We start from the raw sequence: 27,197 nt of genomic DNA on the forward strand, positions 1-27,197 counted from the left end.
GTGAGGCCCGTGCAGAGCAGGAGAGCCCCATAGCCTCTGCCAGGCTTCAGGTGCTCCAGCTCCTCTGGTTGAGATCCCTGGGCTGCTGCCCCAGCTGAACCCTGTCAGCTCCCTTCCACCCACCTGCTTCCAAGTGATCATTTCAGATCATTCATTTGGTGAGTTTTCCCTATGGCTGCACCTCCTTAGGTTCACAAGGAACCTCCCCCAGTGTGGGAGCACCTCTCCTCTCTCTAAGACCTGACTTGACTGCTCCTGTACGACTTTGGGGAGTTCCTCTTGGTGGTGTGTGGGCAAAGCTTTCTTCCTAGTCCTGCCATCATGGCATTCCTGCTGCCCTTCCTAAGGAAACAAATAACAAACCTACAGCACTGCCCTGAGCTCCCTCTGCTCCCACAGGGGTGAGTAAAGCCAGCCAGGGACCAGCTGCCCCACGGACAGGCTGTGGGGTGCTGGGATCAGACAGGGCTCTCCCGACATCTGTGTTTGGGGATCGCTGGGCTTGGCTGCAGTGCTCCCAGCACCAGGGTCAGGCAGGAAGCTGGGAGGAAAAGTGGAGTCTCCCTGTTTCTCCAGCTGTGCAGACACATGGGCCCTGCAGGTCCCACAGGCCACTTCCCCTCTCCCTTCCCTGAGCCACAGACTCAGGCTGACATGCACAGAAATCTGCCTGGACACGAAAAAAAAAAAAGGCAGGAGCCAGGGAGCCTGATGCAGGTTTTTTCTGTACATCAGTGTTTTTGACACCACAGCCTGTTGCTGCATATAATAAAACAGAAATCAGAAAGAGCAACCAGAATACACACCCAAAGGCAAAAACCCTTGGCCTAAAGAAGGTGCTGCCGGGCCCTCGGGGGAAGGCTGGCAGTGGGGCTCCAAGGGGGGAAACGCCTGCCCTGGCTGGGGAGAAACACAACACAAAGAAAAAACGAACCAACAAAAAAACTCACCCAAGGCTCCCGCTGCGGAGCGGGGAGAGCCAGAAATCCCCCGATTGTCCCGACCTCAGTCCTGTTAGCACCTGTACAATAAAACTGTACCGGCCCCGAGGCAGAGCAGCCCGGCCGCACCCGCTGCCGCACAGAACGCTGCTGCCGGGACCCCGGCGGGCCGCGGGGGCGGCTCCTGCCAGGGGACAGAGCCTGGGGCGAGGCACAAGTTGCCGAAGCGGGGGACGTGCTGGGGGCCGCGGGCTGCGCCTGCCCGGGCGGCGCCGCCGGGGACAGGGAGCAGCAACACGAATGAGGTGGGGGAGGAGCACGGGAGGGGATGGAGCAGTGGGGCTGGCTCCCGGCTGGGGTTGAGCGCTGACAGCAGGAGCCAGCTCCAAAGCCAAGGGAGGGACTGTCCCCTGGCTTGTTGCCAGGGAGGGACGGGAACCCCTGGGCATGGCTGGCCTCGGGGCACGCTGGAGAGGGGCGGGGGACAGCCTCATCCCACAGCCCGGAGCTCACCATCACAGTGATACAGACTCAGCAAAAACAAAGAAAACATTACAAATTAAATACTAATTAAATAAATACTATGGAAGACATTGGGAGGGGGCGGGCAAACGGAGAGGCGCAGTTCCGTAGGGTCCGATGGGGAGGGGCGGCGGCTCCCACCCCTCGCTGAGCCCCGTGCATGGGGTTCCATCTCCCACCGGAGCTGGACGAGGCGGCGGCGGCAGCGACCGCCTCTGCTCGTGGGCGGGGGACCTCGGGAATGCCTTGGAGGCGAGGGTCCTCCCTCCTCAGCTGGCGGAGACCCTGAGGAGAGGCTGCTTAAAGACTCGGGTCCTTGCTGCTGGCGCTGAGAGAGCTGCTTCCCCTTGGTCCTTATTATTGCCTCGTGATGCCGGGAGTGGCCTGTCCCCGTCAGCTGCTCCAGGCCTCGTACTCCACCACCGAGCCCAGCAGCTGCAGCAGCTCGGGCTCGTAGTGCACCAGCTCCACAGTCTCTGCTGTGCCCGGCGCCAGCTCGGGGCTTGCTGGCACCTCTTCCTGTGCCAGCACCTGGCTGAGGGACACCTGGCGCTGGAACTCTGCCTGGGGTAGCGTGGCCACCTCGAAGTGCGGGAAGCGGGCCTGGAATATGCGGGAGGACAGCTTCAGCCGCTTGAGCACATCAGAGAACAGGAACCAGTTGCAGGGCCTGCAAAGATGGCAAGAGCACGGTGGGTTATAGGGGTGGAGGGGGCTGCAGGCATGGTGCCCTCCCCCCTGCCTCCTGGCATGCTGGCCCCCCCCTCTGGCCCTGGCACTGTTCTCCGTGTGCTGCTTCCCCTCAGGAGCCCACAGACTGCAGTTTGATCACGGCCTCACAGGTCACAGCTTTTTAAAACATTCACAGCCAGGCAGGGACACCGACGTGAAAGTCCTGCCTTCAACAAGGTCCTGGCAGCTTCCCTGCCAGGAATAAGCCACATGGTCAGGAAATGAAGCTTCTGGTGTGGTTTATTGCTGGAGGGCTTGCTGCATGTGTCCCTCTGCATGGGCAAACACTGGCAGGCACAGAAATTTGCTGCAGAGAAGAGTGGTGCTTTGGTTGCTGCCTCTTCCAAGTCACCCTTCTGCCCCAGCAGCAGCTACTGTGTCACAGGGGGTGCAGGTGGGAGTGCTGTTCCAGTGCTGGGACTGATTTAGCCATGATGGAAAGGAAATTATCTCAGAGCCATAAGTGTGAGCTCCTGCTGAAGGAACATGGGTAGAACTAGCAGGATCACAGGGATGAGAGAGGGGAGCTTCCTGACAGGCACAGCACAAGGACATTCAGGGCAGCAGGATGTGCCTGGCCATAGAGGGTGGGGGGAGCCCTGATGAGCCTTCCTTACTCCCTGAGAACATTCCAGGCTGTGCCAAGCCAGGCACTGCTTCCCCAACTTCCCCAGTGCCACAGCCACAGCTTCCCTCTGCTGTCCAGAGCAGCTGTGCCTGCCCCATCTCTGGAAGTGTCCAAGGCCAGCTTGGATGAGGCCTGGAGCACCCTGGTCTAATGGAAAGTGTCCCTGCCCATGGCAAGGGCATGGAATGGGATGAGCTGTAAGGCTCCTCCCAACACAAACCATTCTGGGATTCTGTGATGATTCTATGAAAAAAACTGCCTGAGATACACGAGCAGCTATTAACCCCACTGGAACAACCAATTGCCGGGGCTGCAGCCACCTGTGGTCCCGCTTGGTGCTCCAGGGAAAGGCACTCACCCCCGGGAGACGGACACTTGGAGGTTGTAGCTGGGAAGCAGTGGCTTGTCTGAGAACTCAAACATGAAGTTATCTGCTTCTTGCTCCTCTTCCTCCTGGTCTGAGCTCCCTGGAGGGTTGAGCAGCAGGTCGCAGCCGATGCTGTCCTTCCCCTCTGCAAAAGGACAGAGGTTGGCACTGCTCAGTCACACACCAGCCCATGCTGGTACTCCCACGGACACCTTCCCACAACATTCCCACAGCCATGTGAGAACTGCGCCCCTCCTGCTCCCCTCCAGCCCCTCGTCCCAGAGGAACATGGAGCAAGTGCTGGCTGCTCTGCATAGAGAGATTGCTCACTGGCCAGGTGAGGTGGGGAGAACATCCCGAGTCGTGGCAGGAAGCTCAGGTGTGCTCTGGTCCCACAGGTGGGACAGGGCACAGCCTGCACCATCAGCCACCCCACTGGTAGACCCTGGACTCTCTCCAAAATTACCTTGGCCCCTCTCCCATGCCAGCAGAGATATCCTCAGCATGGAAGAGCCTGGAACAGTGAGGAGGGAGGTGGATGTAGAGAGGCTTTGCCTGCACAGGCCCTACCAAGGAAGGCACAGCGAGCACTCTGCTCCTCAAGAGCTTCTCCACCCATATCCCACCCTCAGAACCTCTGGCAGGTGATCCAGGGAAGCCAGCACCCATCTCAGTGAGGACAGCAAGGCTGTGCCACCAGAGACTAATCCAACCAAGCAACAAGCGTGAGGGGAAATTTAAGGTGGATATACAGAAGTTCTTCCCTGTGAGAGTGGTGAGGCCCTGGCACAGGGCTCAGAGAAGCTGTGGCTGCCCCATCCCTGGAAGTGTCCAAGGCCAGGTTTGATGGGGCTCAGAGCAACCTGGGATAGTGGAAGGTGTCCCTGTTCATGGTAGAAGAGTGGAATAAGATGGTCTTTAAGGTCCTTTCATTTCAAACCAGTGCATGATTCCATGACTTAGAGAATTTGCCTGGGTACTCCAGGAGGCATCTGAGCTCCAGCAGGATCTGTGTCCAGAGGGGATGGAGAACAGCAGGCTGGATCCAAAACCATTTAAAACCAGGTAATTTTCCTATTTACCAATCTGAAAAGCTCCAGTTGAAGAGAACCTTGCTGCCTGGATTTTATTATGAAGAGGTGTGAGTAGTCTTAAGTTTGCAGAGTGGTGTTGTCCCACTGAGATAATACAGGAGAACTCCAAAAACTTCCAGATAAGACAGTTTAGATTCTACAAAGAGCAGTGATACCCAATGTGTCCCTAAACAAATAAACCAATCATGCAAAAGTTTAACCCCATGCACAAGAGAAAAGGCTGAAAAAAAGAAAATCTTCTGGTGTACTGCACAAGGAAGCTTCACACAACCACTGCTCACCCAGCACAAGTGGGATTCCAACTGAGGAAAACAGCAGATGACAGGGGACACTGGCTCAGGCAGGGTCTTGGGGAAAACCAGTTATTTCCTAGTGCTGCCAAGGGAAAAAAATTCCCTAAGAAACAGGGTGTTGAAATCATCCAAACTTGCTGTAGAATAGGATGAAAATAAGTGATGTGATTATTGATCCAATGTTGCTGCTGGCAAAGCTCAGATGCCATCACTGAAAAACCTCAGATATCCTGAGCAACTCAGAAAAAAAAAAATTAAATGCATTTAATGTGGCAAAAATAGGGCTCACTGTCTGTCCTGAAAGCTCAGTCCTGTCCATCTGCCTATGCAAAGGCTGGGACAAGGACAGGAACATTCTGTACCACTGAGGGAGACAATCAGGCACAACAATGCCTGTCCCAGGTGGAGACAAACCCCAGACTGGGACTTTGTGTCTGGAGCTCCAGCAGCACCGAGTGCAGGACACTGATGACTTTTCCACACCTCAGATATCCCACACCCTGGCTTCCTTCATTATCCTTCTGCCCCCAGAGAGTTGCAGACCTCAAGGAAAATGTGGACAGCATTCCTGCCTCAAAGAATAGGAACAGCTCAAGCAGGGCTTGGGATTTCTCCTGTATCCTCGAGGGACATACAGTGCTTCAGCTGCTGGAGCTGATGGAAAGGGAGATTTTAAAGGACTGATCCACGGGAGGAGGAGAGTTGTTTGCTGCTCCATTATTCCAGAGCAGAACCAGGTACTTCCCTGCCCTGGGCTGTACCTGTTCAGGTGACCCGAGGTGATTGCTGAGGTGCCTGAGCCAGAAAGGGACATTGCAGAACACACGGTAAACAGGCTGTAAAGAAGCCAGCCCATGTCTCAGGCTGGGGCTCCCTGGTTTTTCTGCAGCTCTGGCAGTGTCCAGCAGCAGTGCCTGGCACAGCACAGGTGACACAGCTGCTGCTGCTGTAAAATGATCCCAGGAAGATGGGGAGGAGGGTCTCTTCCTGTGCCTGCTGGAAACACACCTGGCAGGGTAAGGGATCACTTCCCAGCTGGGTTAGCTCCTGCCTTGCCAGGCAGCCTCCCAAAGGCAACACTGGGAATGCCCCGTGGATGGGGCAACAGGAAATCAGTGATAAATCAAAAGGAGTAGTATCTTTAAAAATATCGCAAAGAACAGCTGTTTTTCTTTGTAAAGGCTTGTGACAGCTTTGAGAGTGAGAAATTGTGAGGAAGGAGGCTGAGATTTGAACTGTTCCCTTGGCAGGGCTGAGGTGCAGCACCCTACAAACAGTGCTCTCAGGAGTGCAGAATTTTTCCTGTTCTGGAATGGAAAGATATCAGGGTCCTCCAAGGACAAGTCCTCTTCCAAGAACACCCTCCTGAATGTATCAGATTTGTTTTTATTTCTAGAAGGATGTTGGAAGTTATGCAGGTGAACAACTACAATCAACAAGCAGCCTCTCAGCCAGCGTAAATGCTGCAAGTCCTTACGGAGCGCTCGGGAACGCTGAACTTGGAAGAGGCTGGAGGGACTCCAGTGTGCCCATGCGAGATACAGAACATCTTCCATTGTAACCGCAGTTTTGAAGAAGTGACAGTAAAGGCAGCAGTCAGCTCTTCACTGGGAAAAATACCTGGTGTTGTAAGAACAGGACCTTCCCTGGATCAACATCTCCCCTCCAAAGCAGGGGAGAGGGATGGGCAGCTCTGGGAACCTGGAAGTTCAAGACTTCTACACCTTGAAAGAATATGTCCTTCACCTTCCTTGGTGACCAATTAGCAGGGGAGCAACAAGAACTGCAGCAAGAGTGACATGCTTGGGATCGACAATCAAAGACCCTCAGGAATCAGCACTCGAAGGGATGCACATATTCAGCTTCCCAAAGAAGTCCCTCCCAGGAGCAACTCCCAGCATGTAACACCACGACAAGGTCTCTACCCAAAATGTGACTAGAGAGGGATGTGGCCAAACCCAAGGGAATGACGTGTTTTCCACAGCACCACCTCCTGCTCTGCTGCCACCAACCCGGCCCACGCTGCACTCACCGAGCACGGAGCTGCTATAGAAATCCCAGGCTGTCTGAGGGTCTCCGTCAACCCGGCCCTGCAGATCTGACAGGTAATCTAGAGCAAGAAAATCGAGAGGGTTAATGGCTCAAAGCATCATCCCGATGTGCACACCCACAGATCCAGGGGGAGCTGCTTCACCCCTGCTGCTTTTCCCACTTGGGCATTACGGCAAAAGCTGAACCACAGCTGCAGGAAGGGTGTCACCACTCAGGAGTGGGCATCACCCCAGGCCCCCAACCAGGAAATGGGAGCTGAAAAGGGAAAACAACAGACAGTGTGAAGTGGCTTAGAAAGAAAGATTCGTAGAACAGTCCTGAGTTCCAAATCACCATCCCCAAAACCTGTGTGAGTAGTTGACTCTGGAGGAGCTTACACAGCAGTGGGGAAAGAGAGTTTTTTCAGCACTGGATATTTTCTGTCTTGTCTCTGTCTGGGAGCCACCTCTGGCTGTCCCTTCCTTGCTTTTGTGGAGAAGCCACAATACTCGTCTTGCGTGTACACTAATGGCACCAAGTGCGGCCATAGGAATCCAAAACAGCCACCTCTGCCAGCAGCAGTATTTGGGCAGGGCTCTTTTGCCATAGAAGGCACCATTATTTGGCAACAAAAATCTGTCCCCTTAGGTTAAGTAGTAGAACCAGGGACAGTGGAACAGCATCTCCAAGCAGAGCACTGTCTTTAGTTGTATGACCACAGTGCAGCCATCCCCTTGCACACTGAAACTGAAAACTGACTTTTATCTTATATAGGAAACACATACAATTCTATAATTAAAGTTTGGATGGTAAAAACATGCTTGTGTGACAGGACAGAGCTGAAGACTGAGTAATTTTCTGCTCAGGCCCTTTCACACCCAGATTTGTCCCTGTATGCTGCCAGAGGGGAAGGTTGGGAGCACTGTGACCCCAGGCCTGGCACCTACCACAGAGGAAGCGCTTCATCACATCGCTGGTGGCCAGCTTCACTGCTGTTTGCCCAGAGTATGTGGCCAGAGTGGGATCAGCACCATAGGAAAGGAGAAGCCACATGGTTTCTAGGTTGTCATTTGCAACTGCATCATGGATAGGCCTGCAAGGGCAGAAAGGGACCGGGAGTTCGCTCAGGAAATGCTCTGGTTTGGGTTAAGATCAATTTAGTGATGATCAACCTGAAGAACCCACTCTGCTCCCTGCCCCACGCTGTGCTGACTCACCTGGTGCCGTCCTGGGCGCTGCAGTTGACGTTGGCGCCGTGCTGGAGCAGGATGTGCAGGATGTCGATCCAGCCGCGTGCACAGGCCTCGTGCAGGGCCGTGTACCCCGCGTTGTCATGGTGGTTCACGTCACTGCTCTTCTTCTGCAGGCAGTACAGCACCACGTCCTGCACGGCAAGAGCACAGCTGTGACAACCAGCCCGGGTGGAGCAGCAGGGGCACAGGGGCACATGCAGGAGGGCACAGGACTCACCTTGTAGCCCAGGCGAGCTGCTCGCTGCAGGAGTGTCTCCCCTGCGTTCTTGTTCACAATCAGCCGCCGAGCTCCGGGGGGAACATTCTGGGCTGTGGGCAGCTCAGGGGAGCTCCCCAGGCTGGCCCGATGGGACTTACAAAGTGTCCACAAGTCCTGGGGCTTCTTCGGAGAGCACATTTTGGGTTGGTTGCAGCAGCCTTTCCCCTGGGAAAGACATGAATACAAGTCCTTGGCACATGTGGCCATGACTCGTGGGAGCCTCCTTCTCCTCTCACATGTTCCCCTCATCTGTTCAAGCCATACCTTCCCCTCGTCACAGATCCCTGCCAGGTGTTTGGTTTTACATTTGCGTTTTCCTGATGGTTTCTCTAGCTCTTCTTGGACAGGAGAGGTGTCAGAGTGCTCCAGGAAGAAGCCATTCCGAAAGTCCGTGCGTCCTTGAGATTTCCAGGGGGATGGGGATAGCCTGCTCCTCAGCTGCAGCTCTGTGCCTTTGCCCTTCCCAGACTCCTTCTGCTTCCGGTGCCTGCAATCTAAAGGAGAGATGTGAACGAGTGTGGAGCTTCTGTAGGTACCACACTGAAGGTCACCCAGACCTCTGCCACCAGCCAAGACAAACTGCCCATCTCTGAGAGTTGCACTGAAATCAGAGAAGCTGTGGCTGCACCATCCCTGGAAGTGTTCAGGGCCAGGTTGGATGGGGCTCGGAACACCCTGGGATAGTGAAAGGTGTCCCTGCCCATGGCAGGCAGCTCACTGGATGAGCTTTAAGGTCTCTTCCAACCCAAACCTTTCTGGGGTTCCATGAGTCTAAATCCAGCCCCAGGGCAGGGGCACTGCAGGAAGAACACACAGATTCTCCCATCTGGGATGGACTCAGCATGTTCGTAGGACACACAAGGAAAGATGGGAGCAGGATTCACTGGGATATGTCTTAAAGGGGCAGGACAAGCAGGAGCTGTCTGTGAACATTCAGAGCTTGCTGCCTAAACATAACAGGCCTGCTTTGCCCTCTCACATCTTCCCCTGAAGTTAAGGAGCATATTTAAGTTTTCATTAACACGCATCTAGTTAGGAAGCACCAGGATTCCTCAAGGGAAATCCAGCCTTGTCTTCCCTGAATGGAGGAATCCTGCTCACCCAATCCTGCAGCACGAGACTTACAGGCATTCCATGAAATGAAAAAGAGATCCGTTAAAAAGAGACAGAGGAAAGGACTTTGCACAGCAGGGAGAGAACTTCAGGACTCTACTGCCACTGGAGGTGGCTCCAGGCCACAACTTCTGAATCCAAACTACAGCAGGTCCCCTACCTGAGGGCTGAGTGAGCAGCCTCTGAGGGAAGCTGGACAGACAGACAGACACTCTTAACATATGTAGAAAAGCTGCTGGCAAACCCTCCTGAATGCCACTGCAAAGCTCCTTCCAAGCTCCTGTCCTGAAAAGGAGGCATCCCGAGAGTGCCTGAGTTGCCAAGACACCGGGAACCTGACTCGAAACTTTGTTCCTGGTCTAACAGAGGCTCTCAGACACCACAGGATAGTGTAGCGCCGTGCTGGAGCAGATACCAGCTGCTGGGAGGACAGCAGCCACCTCTGCTCCCCACAGCATCTCAGCAGCACCTGAGGAGTGCCAATCTGAGCTCCAATGTGGCAGAAGGCAACAGGGCCGTGGCCACTTCATGCCCTCCAAGAGCACAGCCCAAGCATGCAGAAGGCTGGCACAAGTGCTGCCCATGACAGTTTTCCCCCTGAAGTCACCTGTGTCACTCTGGACTATGAACCACAGCCAAGCTCCAGCACACACCAAGCCACCATGCACGGCTGGATAGGTCCCACAGCCTCAACTGTCCCTACACAGGGACATGGGACTGCAGAGACTGCTGCCCTCAGGGATGTGCTCATCATGGATTTAGGTTTCATGGAGGGTCTGGCAGTGGCAGAGGAAGGTGCAGGAGCAGTGGCAGAGCAGAGGTGGGCACAGGCAGGCACGTGTTCCTCCTCACACCTACAAACCACAGAGGGGGATCCCCCATCACTGCACCCTTGCTAATCCTCTTGCCCTTGTGCTCCCTGGTGCAAGTCTGCAAGTGGCCCTCACAGAGCAAGACAAAACCAAGAGCAGCCTAATTGGTTTGGGATGGCTCCACATCCTCCTGCATTAGCACAGATTGCTGAGCATGGCTCCCAGGGACCCTGCTTGTCCAGAAATATTCTGCTGTGCTACCTCATCCCATTCTTGTTTTCCCACGCCCTCTGTCTTAATCCAAGGGTAAGATCAGTGTCTAATTAGCCACATAAATTGCTGTTTATTGCTCTGTAATTTACTGTAAATGTTTTTGAAAGAAGAGCTGATCAACTGAAGCAGCCCATGCTACAGCCACCAAGTCATTAAAAGTGAGGGAGTTTCATCATTACAAAAAAAATAATGAAAACCAAATCCCTCCAAAAATTCCAGACATAACAAAGCAAAAAATTCTCATGTTGGTCCCCAGTTTAGTACGCAAACCCCCTTCCCAGGTTGTACCTGCTTTGGATTTCCGCCTCCGGTGGGGATATCCCACTTGCTCCTCCTCCCTCTCAGTCAGGTATTCTCCTGTCTGGTATTTCCGACTTTTCTGCCGTCTCCTTTTCTTCCTTTTGATGTGGCCATCCTCCTCCTCCTCCTCCTCCTCGTTGGGCTCCCACACCTGCCTGGGTGATTCTGCTCTCCAGGGCAGCTCCCGGGTCCTCCTCGTGTGACAGCTGCTCCTCTCAGACACAGTCCTGTCCCTGTCCCTGCGGCTGTGGCAGCGGGATGTCCTGTGGGACTTGCGCAGCTTGCAATGTTTCAAGGATGTCTCCTCCTCCTCCTCCTCCTCCTCTTCTTCCTGATCTTCCTCCAGCAATGGTAAAATCTCCTGACCACTCACATCACACTCTCCTGTCACACCAGCAGAAGAGCCAGCAATGCTTCCTGCAAAAAAGTGAGATTTCTAGCTGACAAAAAAGCCAAGAGGATCCACAAAGAAAAGCCTCAAAGCAGGACAAAATGCAGGGACAAGGTGACGTGAAAAGGGAATGCTCCCAGTCCAACCAGGACTGTCACCGGGAGCCTGGGCACCAGCTCACCCGACTGACTGCGCGTCCGGCTGCTCAGCACCACTGGAATGAAATCCCGGAAGTTGTTCTTGGGCTTCTTCTCCAAGTAACCTGTGAGGAAAATGAAGCCATGAGCCGATCACAGAGCTCATGTGGGAAGGGCAGTGCAGTGTCACCATAGCAGGGGCTGCTGTGATGGCCCCATGTTTTAAACGAACAGAGGTTGGTTTAGATTGGACATAGGGAAGAAGTTTTTGAAAATGAGGGTGCTAAAACACTGGCACAGGATCTCCAGAGAGGTAGGGGATGCACTATCCCTGGAAACATCCAAGGGTAGGCTCGACCAGGAGCAGCCTGGTCTAGTGGAAGGTGCCCCTGCCCATGGCAGCAGGGTGGAACAAGATGAGCTTTAAGGTTCCTCCCAACCTTCTCCATTCTGGGAGTCTGATCATGCTGCAGCTCTATTTTGGATCCCAACCCAGCTCCAGAGGCCATTTGGCTTCAGGAGAACAGCAGTTTGGCCCCTAGGGCAGCCTGATCCCGCAGGAGCCTACTGCCATTCCCAAGAGTACCTTCCTCGTGGCTGTCTCCGTGGTGAGCCGGAGATGGGCACTCCGTCTTCGCTGGCCTCCTACGCTTGCGCTTCACCCCGAGGCTGTTGTGATCCGTGATGGCACCCGGGCCACCTCGGCCTTCCTGGCCTTCCTGCTTGCCAAGCTCATGTGGATTGTCGTGGTGTTTTTGCCACTGTGAAAGGAGGACATGACCTGAAGCCAGAGCTTCCCACTGACTGAGCTGGAGCAGCACAAAAAGGACAAAACTCCGTCTCCACTGATTACACTGGTCCCCTCCAGCTTTTTTGACAATCCAGATACATTTTTGCCCTGGACAACCTGCAGCACAGGTACGTTCCCCCACAGCCAGGCAATGCCCAGGAGCACAGGCAGAAGGCCCCGTGCCTTCAGCTGTCCCCCCATGAGAGTGCCTTCCTCTCCCCTGACCCAGGAGTCCCAGCCCATCCCACGCACCTTCCGGCCATGCACGCTCCGGCTTCCTGACTTGCTTGGGGACTCCTCGCTGTCCAGGCCTTGGCACTTCAGTCTCTTGTGGCTCTGCCTGGTGTCCCCATTATGCTGCCGCTTGGCCTTGCAGCGTGTGCCACCCTCCTGCTTGATTTGCCCCGTTCCTTTGAGCTTGGCCTCAGCAAAGGCCTGGGGAGCCACCCCGGCCCGCAGGCAGGTCACCGAGGGAAAGGACACATCACACTCCACTCGTTCCTTCTTGACCCTGCACAGATCCACCTGCTGCGTGCACGGGAGGGGCTCCGTGGCCGGTGGTTCCTGGGAGCCCTTGCAGCCCACCTCCTTGCGCTGGCCATCTGTGGGCACCTCCGGCACCATCTGCAGGCCCTGCTGCCCAGCGGTTGGCAGGTCATGTGACAAATACGCTGCTAACACTTGGTTTTTGGGTTTTGCATCTGGCTGTTTGAGGCTACAGCTCCCCTGAGGAGCCTCAGTCTGTGCATTGCTCTCCTGATCGGAGTCAGCCTCTGGCTGAGTGCACTCCTGACTCTTTGGAGCGTTGTCCAGCTTCCCCTTTCCCCCTTTCCCATCCAAAGCGCTGGTATGGAAAGCTGGACCTGCCTCTGGTGGTGCTGGGTTGGCTGACTCCTCACAGGGCTTGGGCAAGGCCTGGCAGCTCTTGCTCTTGGCCACAGCATCTTGTTCGCCCTCCGGCAGGCTCTGGGCGGCTGTGCTGGGCTCGGCGGGCTGCACGCTCAGGAATGCCGGCAGCTTGCCTACCCCGGCCATCTTGCAGGGGCTGCTCTGGTTCAGGGGCAGCTGTCCTGCTGTGGAGATGCCGATGGAAAGCAGCGGGGTTTGATGGTACGGAGACCAGCCCAGAGGCAGAAGTTGAGGATTGGAAGGTTTTCCATTGATGGGGCATCGCGGGTACACACTTCCCTGGACAGGATTCCAGGTGGCGATGTCCTTGGACTGACACAAAGGAGCTCCTGGAGCAACTCTACCATGAAGAAGTCTCCTGGCAGGATCCTGCTGTCCTTCTGTGCCAACCTGATTGGCTTTCTTCCCACAGGGAACGCCTGCACTGCGGGGCTCGCCCTGGTCAATGATGGAGATGGGCTCCTGCTTGGGCAGGTGGCGTGGGTCCCTGCTGAGGCTCACGCCGACATCCTTGCTGAGCAGCAGCGAGGCCGGCACCGGGTTGGCGACACCAACGTAAGTACCGGGAATGGTGCTGATGAGCGTGGTGTTCTTCACCCAGGAGCCCTGCTCGCCGTTGCGTAGGAACTCAGGAAAGATGACCAAGGGTGGGGTGGTGCCGAGGCACGAGGTGACGCTGCTGCCCGTGGCCTGTGCCGTGCGCTGGGACTTGGAGAGGACAGTGGTGAGCAGCGCTTTGCCACTGGTGTGCACGGGGGTGAGGATGGGCATGGGGGGGGTCTTGCGCTGGCTGGGAGGAGGCAGTTTCTGGCGGTTGGACTTGGAGGAGAGATCAAGAGGCATCTCACTGCACTCTGGGGATGAGACCATCTCACGCTCTAGCTGGGGAGGGGACTTCAGAGGCGACAGGGAAGTGGCAGCCTCTGTGGCAGCCACAGTGGCAGCATGTGGCTCGGGAGCTGCTGGGGCTCTGGCCTGCACCGCCGTGCCAGAGGAGGGAGCAGTGCTCCCACTTGGTGTTGGTGCTGCCGGCAGAGCTTGGGTGGAGGGCAGGGCCAGGCCGGTGCTGGACAGGGGAGTGCTCTCAGCAGCAGCCTGGGCACTACTTCCACCTGAGGGTGGGGGGCAGCTGAGCTGATTCACCTCCACAGACACCACTTTGGCATCCGAAGCCAAGGGCCTGGTGACAGAGAAGGTGCAGGGGTAGGAACGCAGCTCTGGGGAAGCGATAATGCCCGGTAGGCAACGCTCGTGCAGATAGGAAGGCAGGACGGGGAAGGTGAGTGTGGAGGAGACCCCCAGAGTGGCTGGGAGCGTGGCCACGCTGAGTGGCTGCCCGCAGCTGGGAGGGGGGATGTACACCAGTGATTGGCTCGGGCTCAGCACAGCCCCAGCCTGGAAGGACAGGGGCAGCTTTTGCATAGCAGGGGCCTGAGAGGGGGGAAAGCAAACCCTGTTCAATGTGAAGGTGGCGGGACTGGAGGCAGAGGTGTTGCAGCTGGAGACAACCACAGACAATGTCCCTTCTGCCAGCACGCCTGGCCCTTGTGCTGCAGTGCTTGGGGGGGTTTTCTCGTTCCTAGCAGGCTCGCTCTCTGGAGCCACGGAGCAGGCTGGGGCAGCATCAGCCTGCTTGTCGCTGGGAGGATCTGCTGGTGTCCAGACAGCATCAGCACCACTGCTCTCCTGCTCCACAGCTCTGGGGGTCGCTGGCTCCTGCCCTCTGCCATCCCCCTGATCTACCAGAGGGCTCAGGGCGTCATCTGTCACAGTCTTTCCCACACACTCCAGGTTTGGGTTGCGATCGGGTGGCTGCTCCTCCAGTTTGGGTCCAAGATTTTCCTCCACCTTGCCATCAGCATCCAGCCCCTGGGCACTGCTGCCACCACCGCTGACTGCTGTGAGCTCCACCTGCAGCAAGAAGGGAGAAGGTGTTCCTGGGAGCTTTGCAAGGGGCACCCAGGGAAGCAGGAAGGATCTGCCCAACCCCAGACACAGAGGGAAAAGCAGCAAACAGCTCTGCCCAAAGAAGAGCATGGCTTTGCCTCACTGCATGTCTCTCAAAAAGGAGTCGATGAATCCACTAGGGAAAATGCTCCTACTTGGCCTATTCCATCAGGGAATGGCCTTCTTGGACTCAGCTGAGCAGGCAAAGAACTCACCTCGGAAAGGCTGCTGCTGACACAAAACTCTTGAGACCCCAAGTGCTGGGAGCTGCTCGTTTTTGACTCCTCATCAGAAATGGGGGCTCTCCTAGGTGAAGAAGAAGACACAGCATTACGAAACCCCAAAATACCCTCCCAGAATCCCACCCCTCCCTGTCCCTGTGTGGGACAGTGGAGCAGCTGTACACCTTCCTTACCTATGGCCACCCAGCCTCATCATGGGCCAGCCCAGCCTTCCCCAGTGTCACAGCCTGGTGCCACAGACCTATTCCTGTCCCCTCCATTTCCCATTCTGATCCACCACACCTTTCCATCCTCCCCTGAGTCTCATCCTGCTTGTCTTTTCCCCAACAGGCACCTCCTCATTCCCATTCCTTCTGTTTCCTCCCTGTCCTGGGACCCCCAGCCCAGCCTGGCTGCCAGTGAGGACCTCCCTCTGGTGCCAAAGCTCTCTGGGCTCAGGAAGCCTGGAGAGGAGCAGCGGGCCATCCCGATGTGCCATGTCTTGCTGGCCAATGTGTCTGGACCCTTCATTTATGGAATGTGGTTCCTCAGTGGAAAGCCTGGACAGGACAAGGACAAGGACTGTGACCTCTTTGGTCACAGTCCTTCCTCGGTGGTATTCACCAGACAGCACTTCCCCTGTGTTTTGCTTGGGACAAGCTGCTCGTGCCAGCACAAAACAGATCAAGTTTGGATTCTGTTGATGACATAATTTCAGACAGATTTGCTTCCTATGTCCTGGGCTTTCACAGCAGTCACAGACACAGAGCTGTGGGCACATGATTTGTATTTGGACTCAGTACCCACAGTGCTGGGGCCCTGTTACATACCCCTAGCAGCAGGACCTCATTCTGGGCTGCCTCAGCTCCAGGACTCCGCTCTGTACCCCCAGTGCCAGGAATGTTCTCTGTACCCCTCGCAGCAGGACCCTGCTCTGTTCCCCCAGTGCCAAGAACCTGCTCTGCATGCTCAGCACCAGGATGCTGCTCTGTACCCCTACTGCTAGGACCCTGCTTGGGGCTGTTTCCGTGCCATCCCCACCGACCTTTGGCTCAGTGACAGCCCGGTCGGTCCCTCCAGGGGCTCCCGCGTTCTCGGGGCTCCCCGGCCCGGCCGTCACAGATCGCGGGCCGGGGATGGCGGCCGGGGCCAAGCCGCCTCACCCGGCGGCGGGGGTGAGCGGGCCGAGAGGCCGGAGCGGGCGGGGGTGAGCGGGCCGAGAGGCCGGAGCGGGCGGCGGTGAGCGGGTCGCGGGGCCGGAGCTGGCGGGGGTGCCGGGGTCGCGGGGCCGGAGCCGAGCGCAAGGGGGAGCCCGAGCGCAGCCGCCCGGCCCCGCGGGGCCCGCGCGGGCACGGCGCTCCCGGCGCTTCCCGGAGATTCGCGGCGCTTCCCGGTCCGAAGCTCGCCCGCTGCTACCGGCAGAGCCGGCGGGATGACCCTGCCCAGCTCCTCTCGGCTGCCCCGGAGCAGCCCTGAGGGCGGTGCGTGGTCTCCCTGCCGGGGCTCCTCCCGGGGCAGTGCGCGATGCCCCCGCGCAGACGGGGCCCAAGGAATGAGATGAGGATCGGGGACGAGAGAGCGCCCGGGCGCAGCCCCCCGGCCTGCCCAAACATCTCAAAATTTGACGCCTATTGTAAGCTCGGAGCAGCGCCGAGAGGCTCGGCGGGTATCGCCATCGCAGCCCTTATCTGCGGGACACAGAGTGCCCGGCGGTGCTGCGGGCGGCAGATCGGCTCTGCCCGAGCCAGACCTGGGGCTCGTCCCTGCCCACCGCTGCTGCACCGGCCTCGAGGGACGCCCGCCAAAACCCTCGGCACCCGCGGCCAGCGATGACAGCCACACGCTGCCTCTGTGCACATTAAACTTCCCTGGCTTTGGCAAATGGATGGAACAGACGCGGTGGTCTTGAGGAAGCCACAGACTAGTCTGTTCTGAGAATAAGACTCCGAGCCATGGGAATGAACAGGCGATGCAAAGCGACAGAGCTTGGCTGGATCAATCCTACCTCCCAGCCACTAATCCTCCCTAATCTCCTGTTTGGTGGCAAGTCACAACCCTCCCATCTGATCATCTGGTTGGCACAAACCCTCCTGGGTCACCAAAAGCTTTTAGTTCAAGCTCTTTCCCTTCCCTGACCATTGAGAGCACAGATCTGTTGAAGCCAATAGCACATGCAGACAAGTTGGCCTTGTCAGCATCAAAGCTGTGGAGGTAACGTAACCACACATGGGCAACAGATCCTCTGCTGAGACCTCCAGCACACTCTTCGCTGGAGCAGGGGATGTGGGGACCCTCCTGGAATGCCAACATATCCGATACATCCAAATGTGGCTCATTTGCACTTCAGGCCGTTTTAGACCCCAGTGAAAAGGGGTTGAGTCAGCACCAGCTCCCTTCCTACAGCCTCTCTAGATCTCTAAGTGGCTTTCTCGTGCCTCCTTTCCTCTGCCCGCCACCCACGCACCTCACCTCTCCTCGTTGAGGCCACACATGCGAATCCGCTCTGTGCTGGTCCAGTTGTGCACCCCGCTGTAGAGAGGTGCTGTAGAGATCATGACAGCTACTCCTCACCCTCCAAGATCTGCTGGGGCTCCAGGGACCACTCTGCCTGCAAAAGGGAAACAGAAGGTTGGGAACTCTCCTCGGGATAATCAATTCAACTGCCCTTTGAGAAAACTCATCCCCAGCTTTGCTGCCAGGCAGATGGGGAACAACGCCCTGGGATACCACAGGTCTGGAAGAGGGCTAGGAGGAATTAGCAGTGCCTTTGGACAGAATCCACCATCCACTCATCCTCTCATTAAACAGTGTTACTGCCACTGGCTACCACGAGAGTTTCACGCAAGTGTCTTCACACACTCACACATCCTTTGAAACAATCCCCCCACTTTTCTTCTTCCTCCAGAGGAACCTCCAGCACTAGAAGACGCCAAGCAGAGCTGTACAAGGTGATGGTCATTTACAGCACTGAAACCTCAAGGCTGCACAGGACTCTCCTAAAGCAGCCCATGGCAGGTCCTAGGGGCAAAGGCTCAAACAAGGAGGGTCTCTCCACAACTGAGGGCTCCTGGAGGGAGTAGAGGTTTGCCAGTGGTGCTGCCAAGGGTTTATCCCCTCCTTCAATGAGGAAGGTGCTGGTTTTCTTTGGAGCTATGGGTGGAAAATATGAGGGAATCCAGAGATTCAGGAGCATCCATGAGGCACTGTCGGCTGGGTGGAGCTTTCAGGGGAGAGCGTTGCAGCCAATCGTGCAGCGCTGGGTGTTGGAGCATTGAGAAGCTCTGCTGCTCCAGGGAAAAGGCAGAGGAGGAAGAGAGGATCTCCTGGGCTAACAAGTGGACTCAGCCAAACCAAGCAGGACTGACTGCAAAAGGGAGAGAGATACCGTCAAGGAGGTTCAGGGGAATACTAAACCCTGAAGGTAAAGCAGGCACAGAGCCACGGCAACGCTCTCAGTGCAGCGGTGGGAGTGGGAATTAGCTGGAAGCAGCACGTGATCCACAATCTCTGTCGGCTGTCTTTTGCCTGACAAACTCCTGGTGACACCAGCTCTGCACGGGACAAGCAGTATCTCGTGCCATGAAAGGAGCCACACAGGGACCTGCCAGCCACAGCTCAAGGGACGAGCCACAGGGCTGAGCAGCTCCTCCAAGCGCAGCTGCTGCCGGGTGTCCTCGCTGCAGCCTGAACGTGCCGATGGGGATCCGAGGAGGAGGAGGAAAAAGGGGCCAGGCACACGGTAGAAACGGGGGCAAAGCAGCTGGTGTGCCAAAGAGAAACCGACGGACCCATCTGCACGTGTGAGGGCACAAGTGCGCAAACAGTGCACGGAAATCAGAGGTCAGGGGAAGAGGGAAACCTGCTAAAAACACACAATGTGAGACAGGAGAAATCCTCAGTAGCGATGGGGGAGACGGGCAGACGCCAAGGCAGAGAGCAGGTCATACCCAAAGAGACCGAGGTGGCTTGGAGCAGGAAGGGGAGGAGTCTTTCGATGCTTGGAGAGAAATGCAACATAAAGGAAATAGGGGAACAAACAATCTGCGGGGATTTCACCATCTTAGGCTAAACTGAAAGAAGGGGAGGAGGAACGTTCTGCCCCCAAGTACAGCAGCAGGACAGATGTTCCAGGAGGAATCAAAAGGGATCTTCTCTGCAACAGGGGACAGGGATGCATGCGGCTGCATGAGGTGGTGCTGGGGACAAGCAGAGATCAGGCGTGACCCTGGAATAGGTCTGACAAGGGAGGAGTGGTAACAGGGTGCTATGGGGACATTTGGAGTGCTCAAGTAAGAGCTGGTCAAAAGGGCTGGAACAACGGCCACAGGAGGAGAGCTGGGAGGACACAGTGACAGAGATCAACACTGTTTCATGGATTCTTGGCCTCTATCCTCTACAGACAAAGTGGGACACATGCCAAAGACAGGCATTTCACAGGGAATGAAGAACAGAAAAGAAAAATAATCCAGATATGAACTCAGAGAAGGAATAAAACAGGGGCCAAGCAACAGACATGGATTCAAGCACAAACCAGTGGAGCAACAGCATTCTTAAAAAGGCAGACCAGGAAGTTTATTGGGAAATGCAGGGATGAGCAGCCTCCCGATGCAGCACTGAACCACAGAGAGCAACTGCAGCCTCCCTGGGTCAGAACACTCTTAGCCGAGTCGGCACAAGGAAAGCGAGCAGATCTCCCATCTACACTGGTGCAGTTGGAAGCAACATTAAAGGGATGTAATTAAACTCATAGGAAACCCTTGGAGAACACAACTAGGGCATGGCTTCACATGCCTGTCTTCGAGCAGAAGAAGATGTTGAGAAACTGCTGAAGCCCTTCTCTCCCCTCACCCCTTCAGTCATGTCACTGAAGCCCTGCAGTATCCCAGTAAACCTGGCCAGGGAGTTGATCTCTGTTTAAAACACTTTTTTTCTTTTTTTTTTTTTCCCTGGCTGGACTGGTTTTAACCCATACCAGCTCCTAGATCAGCTTCACCAAGAGGGAGAGAGGGCAGAGCCTGGCACAGACTCTACTTAATCCACAACGTCTGCCAAAGGAAGTGTATACGAAACCACAGTCTTATTTTGATTTAGCTAAATAGGTGCTCAGCCAATTCTAATTAACGCCAAAGAAAACGAGTTTAGAATGAAGTAAGAACATTGAGGCATTCTGTGTGGGGAAGCTCATACGATATTAAAGCTCCTTCACCTCCTGAAACAAAGCATGTCCTAAGAACTGTGAGCAAGGAAGGTGCTGAACACGTTCGCCTCCGACAAACCCTCTGAGAGGTTTGCAATGAAACTACTATGGCAAATTAAAAGAAAAGGGGATTTTGTTCATTAAGGCAATACATCTCATCGTTTCGCAAAAGAAAACGATGCTGCTCTGCAAACCTGCCTCTTCCAGGCTCTAGGAAAAGCAAAGCAGATATTTTCCTTGCAGTGAAAGTGTGCTTTTACTCAGGTTAGTGATGACTTGGCTACCCATGGAAGCTCCCTTGGATTAAGAAATTACTCTTCTGAAATATTGCTTAATAATAAAACAAGTTTCCAGAGATGAAGTTCTTCAGGAATGGACATTTTTTAACATTATCTATTGACAAGCCCTCTTTGCAATGAAACCCCAACAGCACCAAGACAACCATCATTTCAGGGCAGGCTGAGCAAAGGTTCCAGGACAGGCTCCCCCAGCATTCACCTACCAGCTCCCACTGCTGACAAGAATTAAGCCCATGCCATCTCCACACTGACCCTTCTTAAACCGTGTCTGTTCCCTGGCTCCTGGGGATCCCAACTTGAGTTGCCTGAAGTGAGGCTGCCTAATTGTTTCCCACAGCCCCTCACAGTCACACCTCCCACCCCAGAGTTAATGCAGCTAAGGACTTGCAAAGTAGATTCTGAAGCCATCCCACTGCAAGTCACCCTCTTTTCCCAATGACAGCAATCCCTTGGCCCGATCAGGTCCTCAACCTGACAACTCTCAGCTCCTCAAGTACTTGCATTGGCAAACACATAAAGCAACTTCTTGGGCTGGCACCAACCTGCCAGTCATGGATATCCAAGGGTTTGCTTCTCACTGGGGAGTTTGGTGCTGTTGGTGTTTGCCCTCACAGACGTTCCAATTACGCTGCCACCTGGTCTAACTCACTTTGATCAGATTACCCAGAGCCATGACCTCCTACAGCATCCACCTTATGGCACCTGTGGTGGAGCCAGGCCTACCAGTGTGGGAAGGGGGCTTTTCCCTGCTCCCCCCAGAGGCAGCCTGTGCCAATCACTTCTCCACGGTGCAAACACATCCCTCTGGAAGACCATGCTGCCTTGATCCCCCACAAAAGGCTTTCCACTCTGTTTTCCTGCTCTGTGCATTTCCAAGTACTGAAATCACTTGGATTTCAAGGCACTTACTCTTCCTCTCCTCTGTGCCAGCCCCAGCACATGAGCTACGCATCAAGAGATGGACAGTGTCCCGCTGCACCCTGTCTAGGCAGGTGGGAGCTGACAGGTACTGAAACACCAGCAGCCCCCCCAGCACAAGGATTCCCCTCTGCCTGCTCTGGCAGGCACATCATTCCCAACATAGGTGGGAGAGCACCAAGCAAAGACCCAAGAGGCAGCAACTTGCTCCACTGCTGGCAACGAGAGCTCAGACAATGGCACGAGTTCACCCAGGGAGCACATCAGCTTTGCCTTTCCCCCTGCATGAGTGGCAGCATGAGCTGATTCCAGGAATCCCAGTGTGGGTCACTTGGTGCAGCTCAGCTGCTCCAGAGCCTTTATGGACACAGTAAATGCTGCCCAGTCGGTGGTGCCTCTATCCATGCTGGCATTGAGTGGGCCAGCAGCACAGAGGAAGGAAAAGGACTTCCCAGCCCTAGGATGTGGAATAGAGAAAGGCTACCACATCTCTCAGCAGCAGGAGATGGGAAGGATGCTCTGGGTGCCCTCCCACAGCACTATGTGGCTCCTGTGGCCAAGTGACACTGCGGAAAGCCGGGAGCAATGCACTTTGACCCTGGAAACACACCCGCGGGAGACACCTTTGAAACATTCATTCCCAGAGCAGCAAAACCTGTAAGGAAGGGGGTTTTATCCCGTGGATGGCTACAAAATATAAAACGAGGTCAGCTGCAGGAAACTCGGGTGGGATTCAGCACTCAGAGCAGAGCTGGCCGCTTTGACAGGAGCGGAAATGCAGTGCAAAGTGCCCTGCAGCTCTTCCCGGGGGTCAGGTGGGCCAGAAGGGAACTCTCTGCAGCAACAGGCAGGTCTCCTTCCCTTGTCATAGTTTGTTCACTTTGGCAATTCTTTGTTGCCATTAGTAACACAGGCAAGGAATTCTATGTGTTCTGATATGGGATGGTCTGGTGTCCATCGGAGGTGCAGAGGACCGGAGTGAGCACTGATGCCCCCAGCACCTCAGCTCTGAGCACCACTTTGGAAAACCTGGTGGAGTAAACTGATGGCAAAAAATCAAAAATTAAATCAAAAATCAAATAAAAAAAAAACGATGATGGCCCTATCACAGGACTCACAGTGGGCACAATATGCAATGAGGGAAAAATTTAAACAAGAAAACTAAAAAAAAGAGAACAGACTATCTTACGTTATGTTACCACTCATGCAGAGGTCAGAAACTGTAGGAGATTGCACCAGGAATGACTAAAGTGGCACAAAATCCAGTAAGAATGGGCCAGGCCACCTCTGGGGCTGTCTGGGCAGAGTGGTGCCCGGCAAGGGCAGCCCCGAGCCGGGTTTGGTCCCCACTGCCTGCACAGCCACCCCGGCCGCTGCAGAGCTGAGCCAGGCTTTGCCTACACGCATTTGCTTAAGCTGATTTAAAGACACAGTAACACCACACGTAATTATAGATCCTCGGCACGATGAATTGGAAATAAAAAAGAAAAAATCCATCCCTATTTCAAAAAAAAATAAAAGTTTGCTGCACACTGGGCAGTGCTGTGATAATTGGTCCCAGCTGCTGGACAACTGGTGTCACTAAACCCTGGCTTGTCTGCAACAACCAGGCTGCCCCCACTGAAGCCCACAAATTTTTAAGGACTGAAAAAGAGCCATTAAGGGATGATAATATTCAAAAATGTCTCTGACAAGGTGCACATCATCCAAAACCCCAAAAGCAGAGTGCAGCCTCCCATGCCTGGGAGCCAGACTGGTGCTCCAGAGCCCAGAGGTCCCAAGGGCAGCTCTGAAGGCCAAACCCCGCTGGAGCCTGGGCTCTGACACCTGGAATGTGCCTCCAGACCCAGGTGACAGCAATGCAGCCGGAGTCCTCGACTGGCGCCATGGAGCCTCCAGCCAGCGCTAGCACTGGGACCACCTAAACCCAAAGGGTGACCAGGGCAATGGAAGTAGCACAGTGGAAAGGGGAAGGAAGGAAGGCAAGAGAAGACAGGGAAGGGAAGGCTGCTACAGACAGGGCCAAAAAGATGCAGAGGAGCTGCGAAGGGCACGGGATGCACCAGCCCTGCCCTAGTACTCATCCCCAGATTCCAGGTGCCAGAGAGCGGATGTTCTGTGACAGGAGAAACTCACTTCGTCTCTATTTTAGCCTGATAGACCTTCTCCCGGTGCTGCTCTGAACCGGCCTCACCCAGACTGGGATGAGGGGACCGATGTCGCTCGCCGAGGAGCCAGGACCCCTCCCGGTACCGCCACGCTACCGCGGGAGGGCTGGTTTCCTCCCCGGTGAGGGCGGCAGGAAGCGCCGCCTCCCTCGCCCGGTCCTGCCGCTGCCCGGCCATCACCGTAGGCACGGGCGGGGGACCGGCCGCCCCCGCCGCCCCGCCCCGGGCGTCGGGGGGCGTCGGCACGGAGCGGCACCGCCCCGGCCGCAGCCCACCCCGGGTCCGGGTCCGCGGGGGTTCCCCGGCGAGCCCCCCGCCCGAGGCGCGGCACGTCCCGCTCCCGAGCCCCGCGAGGCCACGGCACGGCCCACGGCCCCGCGCCGCCGCCGGGGCCCCGCGGGGCGGGCAGCACCCCCCCGCCCGGGACACGGCGGCCTCGCGGCCGCTCCGGGGGCTTCGCCCCGCATCCCGCAGCCTTGCCGAGGGCTAGGCCCCGCCGTGCTGCCCCGCGCCCGCTCCCGCAGCCCCCGGCTCAACAGTTGCCCCCGGGGCCGCTCCCCGGCGGAGCGTCCCGCAGCCCCGGCAGCTGCGGCCGGGGCCCCGCGCCGCCGCACCGGGGCAGCCCCGGACATGGAGGTGGCGGCTGCCGCGCTGCCCCCGGGGAGGGCTCTTCCGCCACCGCCCGGCACACGGCCGGCCGTCACCCGCAGCCGAACCGGCACCCGCAGCCGAACCGGCCCCGGGCGCGGCGGCGGCCGGGGCGGGCTGGGGCCACGCCGCCAAACTCCACGAGCGCCCGGCGCCGCCGTCCCACCGCCGCCCCGAGAGCGCCGCGCTGCGCGGCCGCCCCGCCCCGCCGCGGGACCCCCCGCACCGCCCCGGCAGCGGCAGGTGCCGCCGGTGCCGGAGCCGGAGCAGCCGTGCCGGGCAGGGCAGCGGCTCCGCCGCGCCGTCGCGGGGCGGAGAGCGGAGCCGCCGCCGCCGCCCGCTGCCCCCCGCCCGGCGCTGTCAGTGCCCGCCGCGCCACCGCCGCTGTCCCGCCGCAGGACGTCGCCGGTCCCCCCAGCCCGCACACCCCCCCCGCGCCGCCCCACCGCCGCCGCCGGGGGTGTCCCGGGACCGTTTCCATGGAGATCCCGTCCGGACGGCCGGGAGGGGGGGTCGGGCCACCCGCTCCCCCCCGCCTGCCCCCGTGTGCCGTGGGTGCGGGGCGGCGCGGGCCCGGGGTGCCCGGGCAGCGGGGGCCGGGGTCCAGCGCGGGGCGGCGCGGGGCGGTGGGTACGCACCTGCTTCCCGAGGCAGGCGGGCGGGCGGCGGGGGGCGGCGGGCCGGGGCGGGCCCCTGCCCCAGGCGGCGGGTCGGACCCCGGGTGCTGCGAGCGGCGGTTCGGCGGCAGCGGCGGCGGCGGAGGAGACACTGGCAGCGGCAGCCGGAGTGTGAGGGCGAGAGCGAGCCGCGGCCGCGCGGGCTGCCGGGAGCCGTAGTCCGTCCGCCGGGGCCGGGAGCCGCCGAGCCGCCCCGCGGACTGCGGGTCCCGGCGTGCCGCGCGCCCCGGCCCGCGCGGGGGGGCCGGTCCGGAGAGGGAACGGGCGGGCGCGGGGAGGGAACGAGGGAGGGAGCGCGGGGAGGTAGGGAGGGGGCTCCGCGCCCGGCGCGGCCCCGGGAGGGGCGGGGGTCGGGAGGCCGCCGCGCCCGGGGTTCGGCACCGCACAGAGCGGAGTGGCTCGGCACGGGGGGGAGCCCAGCGCGCACACGCTCCGCACACACACACGCCCGCCCGACCCCGCGCCGGGGCACCGGCTCCCGCACCGGGGAGCGACGCTCGCTCCGCACCGGGGGGAGGAGAAGGATGGAGGAGGAGGCGGCAGCGGGGGCGGGCGTTCGCTCCACGCCCGGGCAGCGCCGGGAGCCCGACAGCGGGCAGAACCGGACGGGCAGCGCACGGCGAGCGCGGCGCACGCAGCCCGTTGCCCGCAGTCCCGATGTCCCCAGCCCTAGAGTCCTCAGCCCCGGTCCCCGACGCCCCGCTGCCCCTCGCCCCGTTGCCCTCCGCCCGGTACCCCCCGCCCGGTGCCCACCGCCGGCCGCGGCCGCGGGAGGGTGGGTGTCCCCGGGCGCAGCGGGGCTGGCCGGTTGAGAGAACGTGGACCCGCCTGCCCAGCCCAGGTGGGCGTGTGGCCCCCACCCCGGCGACGCTGCCGCTGGGTGACCCCCCCCTCCGGCTCGATGCCCCGCGGGGCGCGCAGCGCTGAGGGGCGGGGGTCGAGGCGCCTCCCCCACGCCATGCGGGACTTCGAGCGGCACGGCACGGTGCGGCGGCCGCAAGTTTGTCACCGGTCCCCGCCCACGGCACTGGGGCCCGCAGGCCCGGAGGCCGCCGCACCCCCGTGGTGCCCGGCCAGGCCCGCTCCGCACCGTCCCGCACCGCCCCGGCGCTGACAGCCTCGCCCAGCCCGGGGCCGCGCCGCCCCCGGCACCCGCACGGGCCTCAGAGACCGGCGGCCTAACTGCGCCCTGGCGCGGCCCCGCCGTGCGGGCACCGGCTGCCCGGCCCGGCCCGGCCCTGCCCGGCCACGCCGCCCCGGGCTGTGCCGGGCCCCGCGCAGCACCGCCCCGTGCCCGCTCCTCTCCCGCGGCCCCTCGCCCTGGCCCCGCCGCCCCCCTCCGCCCGGCCCCCGCGTACCGGCAGCCGGGGGGGGGCCGCGGGGGTCCCTGCTCCTGCACGACCCGGAGAGGAGGGCGGGACCCGCCCCCCCTCGGCCCGCGGCGCGGGGGCTGCACGGGGACGGGCAGGACCGACTGGTCCCGGGGCGGGGGGCGCGATGCCGCCGCGGCGTCCCCCGTCCCTGTGCGGTGGCACCGCGCTCCGGCGTGGAGCGGCCCCGGGGGCGGGCAGGGACCGGGGGCTCCCCGGGGCCGGGCCCCGCAGGGCTGCGGGGTGGGCTCGGAACGGGGCGGTGCTGCGGTGACCGCGGCCCGCGATCCTGCGTGGGGGCCGGGGGGGGGGCTGGAGGATGTCACCGTCCCGCACCCGTGGCGTGCTGCTCGGACCCCGATGGGCTCCGTTGCTGATCTCCATGGGATCCGTGCTGCCCTCGCCCCTGCAGGACTCTTTTACTCCCCCGGTTTGGTCCATCCGATGGCAAAGTCTCTTCTTCAGCGTTGCCATGGCCGGGGCGTCCAGGAGGTGGGCATGGGCTGCAGGGTGTGGCCACCCCCAGATGGCACATCTGGGTTGGCAGCCACACCCTGGTGTCACCTGCCGGGAGAGTCCTCTGCAGCCTCAGCGCAAACCTTTTCAGCGCCTAAGGAGAGGGAAAAACATCTTACACAGAGATTGAGGTCTATTTTTTTTTGCAGAAAAGGCCACAGCAGCCTGGGACAGGAGACGGCCTGTCCCCCTTTTGGGGCTGTGGGGGGCTTGGAGAGCAGTTTGGGGCAGGGGTCTGTGGGCAGAAGAGTGCTGAGCTTGTGGGGCAACAGATTCGGGAATTGTAGGCGGCACTGTGAGGGGTGGCAGGGTGAAACATGGGGCTGCCAGGACCGTGGGAAGGCAGAGAGCCAGGGCTCCACCGAGGAAGGCCATGAGGGAGGAAGCTCTT

General features: G+C 58.6%; 2 protein-coding genes across 2 annotated transcripts; both read right to left on the reverse strand.

Annotated features, from left to right (window-relative positions):
- Positions 1–706: 706 nt before the first annotated feature.
- On the reverse strand, positions 707–26,294 carry BCORL1 (BCL6 corepressor like 1). The gene is made up of 14 exons (XM_053990552.1): positions 26,279–26,294; positions 17,483–17,621; positions 15,008–15,098; positions 12,189–14,756; positions 11,733–11,907; positions 11,191–11,271; positions 10,607–11,035; positions 8,385–8,614; positions 8,079–8,285; positions 7,826–7,992; positions 7,556–7,701; positions 6,610–6,687; positions 3,182–3,335; positions 707–2,133 (listed from the first exon to the last, which is right to left on the reverse strand). Exons 2-14 carry the CDS (start codon positions 17,566–17,568, stop codon positions 1,857–1,859), a joined length of 4,689 nt encoding a protein of 1,562 aa, XP_053846527.1. The 5' UTR covers positions 17,569–17,621; positions 26,279–26,294; the 3' UTR covers positions 707–1,856.
- LOC128814564 (collagen alpha-1(I) chain-like) lies at positions 23,772–25,880 on the reverse strand. The gene is made up of 2 exons (XM_053990508.1): positions 25,656–25,880; positions 23,772–25,589 (listed from the first exon to the last, which is right to left on the reverse strand). Exons 1-2 carry the CDS (start codon positions 25,878–25,880, stop codon positions 23,772–23,774), a joined length of 2,043 nt encoding a protein of 680 aa, XP_053846483.1.
- Positions 26,295–27,197: the final 903 nt, after the last annotated feature.

This window comes from Vidua macroura, chromosome 14, assembly GCF_024509145.1.
Source record: "Vidua macroura isolate BioBank_ID:100142 chromosome 14, ASM2450914v1, whole genome shotgun sequence".
NCBI lineage: Eukaryota > Metazoa > Chordata > Aves > Passeriformes > Viduidae > Vidua > Vidua macroura.